General features: G+C 33.7%; 2 protein-coding genes across 2 annotated transcripts; one reads left to right on the forward strand and one right to left on the reverse strand.

Moving 5' to 3' along the window:
• Positions 1-2,785, forward strand: LOC21401688 (vesicle-associated protein 4-1). The gene is made up of 7 exons (XM_010103464.2): positions 1-361; positions 724-794; positions 1,253-1,334; positions 1,777-1,895; positions 1,993-2,070; positions 2,158-2,277; positions 2,384-2,785. The coding sequence occupies exons 1-7, from the start codon at positions 115-117 to the stop codon at positions 2,441-2,443; spliced, it is 777 nt and encodes a 258-aa protein (XP_010101766.1). The 5' UTR covers positions 1-114; the 3' UTR covers positions 2,444-2,785.
• Positions 2,786-3,092: 307 nt separating this feature from the next.
• Positions 3,093-5,910, reverse strand: LOC21401689. The gene is made up of 2 exons (XM_010103465.2): positions 5,317-5,910; positions 3,093-3,744 (listed from the first exon to the last, which is right to left on the reverse strand). The coding sequence occupies exons 1-2, from the start codon at positions 5,767-5,769 to the stop codon at positions 3,385-3,387; spliced, it is 813 nt and encodes a 270-aa protein (XP_010101767.1). The 5' UTR covers positions 5,770-5,910; the 3' UTR covers positions 3,093-3,384.
• Positions 5,911-9,886: the final 3,976 nt, after the last annotated feature.

Consider the following 9,886-nt stretch of genomic DNA (forward strand, 5'->3'; position numbering starts at 1 on the left):
CCTTCGAACTCCAGAAGGTTTAGGCAATACCAGACCAGGGAGTGAGAGAGAGAGAGAATTCTAGAGAAACGGGAAATTGAGTCACTGACGAGTAATAATCCGCCACGTGGAAGCATGGCCGTCGTGGATCACCACCCTCGGACCCACTCCGACATGAAGCTCTTTAGGCTGTGTCCGTTCTGGCAGCCGGGGAGCCAAACGTCGTCGTCTTCGTTGTCGGCGAGGAATTTGCAGAGCCAGAGTAGCCGAAACCTTGTCGGAACCAAGCCCAGGCCCAAAACGGTGTCGTCCGTCGCGAGATCGCTTCTGCCGCCTCGCCGGAGGCTAAGGCTCGACCCTGCGAACAACCTTTACTTCCCTTGTACGTCGTCGTTTTGTGATTAATTTCGATTAAATACTGGATTTTCCATTAAAGATTTTGGCTTTTCGGTTTTTGTTATCAGTATTTTTCTGTTTAACCTCCAAAGACACTTTTTTTTTTCTGTTCTACTTTTTGCAGCAAATTACCTTTTTCTTCCTTTTTTTCCCCCTGCTGATGAAAGCAAATAGTGTTTTCCAAAAGTATAAAGAAAGAAAGAGAGCTTTTTCTCTTTTTCGTTTTCTGATAGCCTTTTCTTTTTCGAAAATGAAAATTCCAAGTTTTATATTAGTTCTCATGTGAAGAATGATAGTGTATTTATTTTATTTTTCTAATTTTTTTTTTCTCATTTTGGATAATAATAGACGAACCTGGGAAACAAGTCAAGAGCGCAATCAGGTTAAAGAACACAAGCAGGTCACACGTGGCTTTTAAGGTATTGAGATTTCTTCAACTAATTGGGCTCTTTTTTTTTTTTTTAATATGAATTTCATTGTCGTTTATGAAAAACAAGCATTTTGATTATTGAGAGCTTTTAAGTTTAATTCACTTTTGTTTATGAAAATCAAGAAAGGAAAAGCAAACATACATACATACATACATACATACATATATACATATATGTCCATATGTATATATATATATATATATATATATGTAAGTATATGCACACGCACTAAAGGACCCTTTTTGTTTAGCTATAATCCACTCAATGATTGTTCCAATTTCCTTAAGTTATGAACCGCCATTCAAACAAGTTCTTTGCCCCTTTTCAATAAGGCTTTAATGGGTTATCTTTGGATTATATGTATAAGGTCAATAATTATAATGCTATAAATAATAATAATTAAAATGCTATTAAGTAACTGGTTTACTTTGTCCTGCTAAATATAGTTTCAAACGACTGCACCAAAAAGCTGTTATATGTGTCCTCCTGGTGGAATCCTAGCTCCTGGAGAAAGCCTAATCGCAACTGGTAATAACTTGCACTTAGCCCTTTATTAACTCACTCGAATCATGCACAACATTTGACATTAAATCTTCGTCAAGTGCTTTTAAATTATCGTAATTCCCTTAATCATCTTAACCACAGTATTCTTCTTTCCGAAAAAGAAAAAGGGTATTCTTGCATGTTACTATGAAACTTATTCTCAGTGTTCAATATTGCACAACATTTAACATATAATTTCTTTTGCTTGTAGTGAAAGAAAAATTGTGTTCTCAATGTTTTAATGGAGAATTGTTTGATATAATATAAAAATACCTTACTTGTAGGACACAGTTTTTAACTTTAGATATTTATCATGTTCTATTAACATAATATACCTTTTTATTTAATCATTGGTACCGCAGAATTCTCCTTTATTGAAACCAAAGAAACTGTTTTTCTTACATGTTAATATGAATCGGATTCTCAGTGTTCAGGTTTGTGGAACACCCCGAGAACAGCCAAAAACATTTGGATCAGAAGACAAAGGTTAAGTTCAAAATCATGAGTCTGAAAGTAAAAGAAGATACGGAGTATGCGCCTGAGCTGGTAAGCACGAGTCAACATGTCCATGATTTTAGTACTTTGGTGGCACTTGCTTAATGATATTAACTGCCTTCATGATTATCGTATCTGAATTACGTAGTTTGAAGAACAAAAAGACGACGTTGTAGTTGAGCGGATTTTGCGCGTTGTGTTTTTAGACACCGAGCGTCCTAGTCCTGTAAGTTGAAAATAGTATGTTCTGTAGCCATGTAATTGGTTTTGTGCAATATAGGATGGGTGTTCAATGATAGTGTGGTGTTTTCAGGCTCTGGAGAAACTGAAACGCCAATTGGCTGAAGCCGAGGCTGCACTCGAAGCGCGCAAGAAACCTCCGGTAGACGCAGGGCCACGTGTAGTTGGGGAAGGTCTTGTTATAGATGAATGGGTATGTTTTAACTATCCTGCATAATGCTCTCTTAACAAAGTTTTTTTTTTTTTTTTTTGGCCCCCTTCACATCCCTTATCAAGTTTTCTTCCTTTATCTTTTGCAGAAAGAGCGTAGGGAGAAATACCTTGCTCGGCAACAGATCGAAGCAGTGGATTCGTTGTAAAGTTGTGAACTTGCTCTTAATTTTTTCACAATGTTTTTGCCCTGATGGAACATCAGATTGCTGTAAAATCCATTCCAAGCAACAAATATTTGGATAAGGTGGTGGGGGAGTGGAAAGAAAAATGGTTTTGGTAGCCTAGTGTTGTTATGTAGAACCAAAAAAAAAAAAAAAAAAAAATTGATGCCAATTTTTTGTGAAATGAGAAACATGGGGGTCATGGTCTGATTTTCCTGTTTCCTGGGATTGACCTCCTGTTTGTAGATAGTGAATTCTGCCTATGAAAATAATGAGATTTGTCCCTTTTATGTTTGTCAATGAGAATGAAGCAATTCTGTTGGAAAAGATTATGCTCTTTAAATTGTCAGTTTTACATTACTTGGAACTTAATAGCGTGCATTCAACAAAAAAGTTACAAAAGCCTTCTCTTCAGTGGAAGCAGAAAATGAACAGGAGAAAGAAGACTCAAGTGAAATGGCCCTCTCTTTTTATCTTTTCAATGTTTTTCTCCCAATAGTTGCTAAGTATTCTCTACTGTAATACAGTTTTTAACCGTCAAACACATTAGAATCATACTCGTGATAATTTAACGAAACTTTAGTAAAAATTTAACAGTTAAACTGTGTCCTACCATTAAGTATTCTCCGGAGGATGAAAAGAGAAAAGCAATATAAAAATGGCAATAAAACTATTACAACTCAATTTCTCCATGAGTCAAATGATGAAAGTGTATAGCATCAATGCAAATTTCTCTCCCGATCCCTAAACCAATTCACTACGCCATCCCAGAATAACAAGAATATCATGAGAAGCAAACAAATCCGTATCCTAAAGGAAAAAAAAAAAAAGAACACATCCTGTACATGAAATGACCCTAAGATGAGAGTTGAATCGTGTAATCATGGCAAACTAGAACAGGCAAGTTCTGCAATGCATTCAAAATCTCATATCTCGTTAGGTAATTCGAAGTTCTGCGAGCCCAAGACCTGATGAGAAGTGCTCTGGACAAAGACAACGACGCTACATTTGCTTCCGTGGAAACCTTCCCAGAGAGGGAAGTTCACAGTTCCTGATACAATCTTCTTGGCTGAGACGTCTTTGACGGTGCAGAGCTTTTCGAGTTTCCTGACAACGAAGTCATTTGAAAGGACACGCCCTTTGTTCTCTCCTCTAGCGCAGTCGGTCACCAGCCCGTTTTCATATAAGGCCACCATCACATTGGCGCCATAGTTGTCCACCTTTGTCCTCAAAGCGCCTGTTAAGGAGACTTGTAGGGAGTCTGGTGAAGGTCTTCGGAAAGTTGCCTGTTTTGTTGACCCACAAAATGGTTAATATAGCTCTACATATAGACTACGTTTAGTTACTTGTATTGTATTGTATAAGGTGTATTATATTGTGTTGTATTATCATAATACAATACGGTGTTTGGTGTCATGATGTATTGTATAAGGGTCAAATTGTAAAAATTAAATAATTTTGGGGTAAAAATGTAATTTTTAAAAACGTTTGGGGTTAAAATATAATTTTTCAAAAGTTTTGGGGTGGGGTAAAAGTGTAATTTTACAAAAGTTTTAGGGTCAAAATATAATTTTACAAAAATTATAAGGTCAAAATATAATTTTTATATATATAAAATTTGTATAGTGCTCCCTAAATTTTTCAACAATTATAGGTTCCGGCATGCTCTTATATTGGCCCGATCTTGACATCTAATCGTGCCCAACTCTGATATAAATTATTAATCTACTATTAAATAATACAATACAATATGTTAAAAATGAACAGTATTCAATAATACGACATAGACCGTATTAATTTATCATCGTATTAATTTATATAATACGATAGTCACACTAAATATTATATTATTATACAATACTGTACTTTAATATGATGAAACAAACATGCCCATAGTATATACTATACACAGCGATTATGGTCTCACATTTCATTTAACAATGAAACATATATTTTGTTTTTGAAGGAAATGAAACAACAATGAAAACAAGGAACAACAAAAGCTTTTACAAGAACAATTTACACGTTTGGCACAAGTGAAGTTTTTTTCTTCTCAGCAGCGGATTTAACAATATTTTCATTCTAAAAGGACAAAAACCTGAATTTTCAACTAGTAACAAAAATTTATCAATTTTTAACTCTCAATCCCTTAAGTCTGACAAATATCGTAGCAAAATGAATAGAAGGGGCACAATACAACTGTTCTGCAAGTTGGAGGGACAATGCCAAACTCTCGCAAGTTTAGGGGGTAAATATGCAAAATATGAGAGAAATTGCCACATTTTTTTTTATTTTTTTATAAATATTTGGCCAAAACCTGTACACATGGCAATAACATGACATGCTATTCCAATTTTTATTTTATATCGAATTACAGCTAAGGAAGACTACTGAAAAATTGATTCAAAACATAAGTTCATCTAAGGCTTTATAAAATTTTATTAGTAAAATAACTTTTTAAAAATTTTTATTTGTAAAATGAATACAGAATAATTAGAAACGATAATTTTTTATAAAAAAAATAAAAACCGAATAGTCGTTATTCATTAAAAATGAAGAAGATCATTTTATTAATTTCACTTTATCGACGGTCAAATAAAATTTCACTTTATCGACGGTCATTCTTGCATGTTTCTCTTTTCCTCATTTTTTCTTTCCTCCCTTCAAATCCTCTTGACATCACCAATTCAGACACCCAATTTCACAAAATTTTCTACAATCCCCATAACCAACTGTTCAAAAATACCAAATTCACATAAATCACAGCAGATCACAAAAAAAAAAGAAAAAAAAAAGGCGCACAAATGCAAATAAAACATATTTGACGATTCCAAATTGTAGATTGAAGAAATTCAAACCTGGAACGTGGGAGCAGGGCATCTGGGTGCATCCCTAATCAAACCCAACAAAGCATTCTCATCATTCCCAACGCAATGGGCCTTACCCTGGACCACGACCTGGGGCGTAAATATCGTATCGAGCTTAAGGGCCTCGACGTAGGCCTTTTGCCTGACGGTGGCGAGGCTAGACCCAAAGGGGTCCTTCCAGCCCATGTAGTCCCAGTAATCGACATGATGGGCCAAGATGATCACCGGCGGGAGGCCCATCTCGTCGAAATCCCCCCTCCCGAGCCTCGACAGCAGAAGCTCCGCCTCCAGCGAGGTGGCGCAGCCCTGCGACGAGAAGAGCTCCACCAGCACCGCGCCGCCGCGCCGCTGCTCCTCAGCCGCCACGTCGGCGGTGCCGATTCTGTCGCTTGTGGTCGCGGCCGAGGCGCTTTTGCCGAAGCAGGCGAAGAGACGACGCGCCATGTTTTGGTCTGGAAACGACGGTGTATGGTGTCTCGTCGAGTCGAGTCTCGTCGGTGGTGGTGGTGGAGCTAGAGGGAAGGGGAGAGAATACGGAGGAAACTGAGATGGGAAAATATGAGTTGGGAAAGGGAAAAGAGAAACAGAAACCAGAAAAGGCTTACTTACCAAAAAAATAAAAACGAGGAAAGGGCAATGGACGATGGGGAGGGAAAATTGGATGGGAAATTGATATATATATTTTTTTCTTTCCTTTCTTGGGTTAATGATATATAAATATATATATATATATATATATTGAGTTATTCGAGTAAATTTGAGTAAATTAGGGAAAGTTGGATGGGAAACTGATATATTCTTTTATTTGTCTTAAATTTGAGGAAATTCAAAAACCATCCCCCAAATTTCTTCAAAATACTGCATATATCCCTCGAGTTTCATCAAAATAGTACAAATATCTCATAGATTTTAACTGATCAAAAAATATCCTTTATGTTTTTTAAAATATAGAATAAAGAAATCTTTTGACCTATTAATAAGATGCCAAAAATATTTTCAATAACTTATATTTAAGTATTATTTGAAGACAAAATCATTGAAAAATTGTATTCAAAAGATTTCAAAAAAAAAAAAAACCAAAAATTTGTTGGGGTTTTTTTTTTTCCTAGTCTAAAAATTGCATATGCATATTAGTAAAGTTGATTGCTTGGTTGCACGTATTAACTAATATGTATTAACTAATATGACACATGAGTTGTCATTTTTTTATTAGTAGATTGGATGCAATCTCTTTCATTAATTGACGTGTCAATGTTTTAAACATCTTCTAATGAAAAAAATGACAACTTACATGCCAAATTAATTAATACACAAGAGTTATGATTTAAATTCGTGTCTCTAGTGTTATTCTTTTTATATTACTTTCCCTAATAATAAGAGTTTCCATCTTAAATTAGATTTTAATCATTCAAATTCAGTGTTATGTCAGCTTTTTCATCCATTCTAGTGAAGAAGTGGACAAATTTGCAAACATTATAAAATTTTTGAGGGCAAAGTGAAAAAGTGACTTAAACTTCAGAGGATTTATAAATTTTCTTCTTTCACATTTAAGCTCTATCAACTTGGAAGGCGAATTTGCTAACCTTTTGAAGTTCAAGAAGAGCAAAGATTATTTTTTAAATTCGAGATAAAGTGGAAAGATGACCTAAATTACAAAAATAAATAAATTATTTAGAATTTTTATCTTTAACAAACAGGAAGCCACCTTATATGAGAACACAAAAGCGTACCTCCGATCAAAAATCCAATATCACTAAATCCTAATCCAAAAACACTAAAATATCTATATAGACTACTAAATTTGCTTAAGAAGAAAAAAATGAAACATATTGCAATGATTTAAGAGATGTTTATTTCGTGTATTCATTTTTAATTTTGAATCATGATTTATGATTTTTTATAATATTTTTTTCTCATAAAAAATACACGTAAAATAAAAATAATTTGTAACGTGAATTTGGAAACTGGCAAGACAATTTGAAGAATATTTATTTTTTTACTTCTCAGAATATTAGGTACAAAATTCAAAAACAAAAAATCCTAACAAGCAAAAAAAAAAAAAAATTTTTATTTTTGTGAAGAGAACGTTGCGTTGCCGACACGGATGTGTCGGTGACGCGTTGCTTGTCAAGGTCGGTTGTTGGGGTTGATGGATGAGATTTTCAGTAAAAACGAGGATCTAGCAGCGGAGAGAATGGTGGTTTTGTTGGACAAGGAATCGTAGCCATTAAACAAATCGAAAAAGTCTTGTCTTTTGTTAATATTTTTTTGTTGAACTGGTGGGACAACTACGCTATACGGAAACTGAGCCATTAGCCATTATTGGCCTTTTATTTATGCATAAAGTTAAGGCACAGCTCACCCGGAACTGGAAGAAAATAACTATTGTCCTTTCTTAATCCTTTTGACTAATGTTCTTACTCAACTTTTTTTAGGTGAGTATGTTATAAAATGCCGGTCTTTAAACTCATGGTTAATTATGATGACGACGTTTGGTTGATGAATTTAAAATTATTTTTAATTTATGTACACGAATCATGATTTGAATCATGACACGAATTCTTAAACTAAACTCACTTACATTTGTTATCCCTCGAGGAATATTAATTGTCTTAATTTACACCTAAACTTTAAACCAATATATTAATAGTATCAAAGCTTAACAAACATTGCATTAATGGTACCTCCACGACAGAAAGCGTTAAAAAATGGACAGATCTAAGCACGTGAGATGCATGTGATTGGGCGGAGTTAAAAAAATTGTTGTTAATGTCCTTTGCTAAATCATTTGTACTAGGAGTGAACATCAGGTGAGTTTGATAGATTTTTTAAAATTTTTAACCCACTCGATTAAGTTTGGGTGAGTTGATATCAAAATTTACCCACCCAATAAACATTTGGATAGATTGGGTGGGTTGAACTAGTTGAAAATTCTTAACAAAATCACAAAAAAAAAAAAAAAACCATTTAACTTAAAATAAAAGATATATGAAAAGAAAACTAACCTTCATCAATAATATAAACTCATAAAGTTTTAAAATTGTCTCATAAGTTATAAATCAACTAAAAATAAAATACATGCAAAAGAAGTGCGAATATATAAGTTATAAACTAACAAAAAAAAAAAAAAAAAACTCATACAACGTAAAACTTACCATGCAATTAATGTAAAATATAGGACAACTATAATTTTTTATGAGATAGGAAAATATTTATTTATATGCATCAATAGATTGGGCAGATTCGAGTTAAGTTGGGTTAGGAAAATTCAATTCAAATTCATTCAATCAATAGTCGAGTTAGGTGGATTAAGTTAATCTCTTGATGAGGTTAGTAGCGTTTTAAGTTATAATGAGTTAGGCTGGTTGGATTAATTAGGTCGTTCACGGCAAATGATGCTTCTATAATCCATCCAATTTTTTACAATTCTCTCGCAAATATACCATTAGTGCAACATTTGTTAAACTCAGATAATAACAATGTGTCGGTTGAAAATTTAGGGAATAAAATGAGACAACTAATATTCACGGTATCAAAATTGTAGTTACTCTAAAGTTTGTTGTGCTCTTGGAGTAATTGGCATTCCACTCAAACATGTAATAAATTGACCCACTAGCAGATCTCATCATTTGTGTGGTACGGGATCAACCTTTTATTTATTTATTTATTTATAATGGGATTTGTGGATTTGGTCTCACCAAAAATTAGGTATATTTTCGTGGAGGATATATGTAGGAATATGGCCATGTAACAATGTATGTGCCTGCATTCCCGTCTTTAGAAGGTAAAGCCTACAATCAAGTATCAAAACCAATTTATTTATTTCTTTATTTTGAGTTGGGTTTTGAAACCACATTTTATTACCTCTCGTTCAGTTCTTCGATTCTAATTTTTAATTTGAGCACGTAACTTTTTGTGAAAATTTTAACTATAATAGAAAAAATTAAATGTAATTTTTGTAAAATTTTTTTACTGTATTAAATTAGAATTAAAAATTGAAATGGGAGAACTGAACGAGTTAGGCTTTTATGTGCATTGGGTGGTATTTTGCCGTTTCAAGCATCATAAACTTCTGGAGTTCATCTAATCCTTGAAAGATGAAGAATATTGCAAAAATGGTTTCTTTCAATATGTTGCTATCTATTTACCATCATAGAAAGAATCACACAATTGCCTGCAAAATTTCAAGGAACTAAGTTCGGTAAGACATAGAACTTCTTTCTTTCTTTTATTTTTTATTTTTTATTTTTATTTTTGCCTTTTAAAGAATTAAGACGGAATTTCATATGTGCCAAATATGAAACTAAATGCATTAATACATCTAGGGTCCATCTAATGCCACAACTAGTGCTCTTGCGCTTTCTGTGGTATACACATGTTTTTGCCAAATACATTACTGCCCTCTGTATATAATAAAAAGCACGTCTAGAAGCTCTGAGCCTGCAACTTTTTAATAATCTAGGTGTGTATTTAATTTGGATGCATAATGGGATGCATTTCTTTAAAACAAAAGTTATTTTGGATTTTTGTTATAAAAAAAAAGTTACATTGGATTTTTAAG

This window comes from Morus notabilis, unplaced genomic scaffold, assembly GCF_000414095.1.
Source record: "Morus notabilis unplaced genomic scaffold, ASM41409v2 Scaffold285, whole genome shotgun sequence".
NCBI lineage: Eukaryota > Viridiplantae > Streptophyta > Magnoliopsida > Rosales > Moraceae > Morus > Morus notabilis.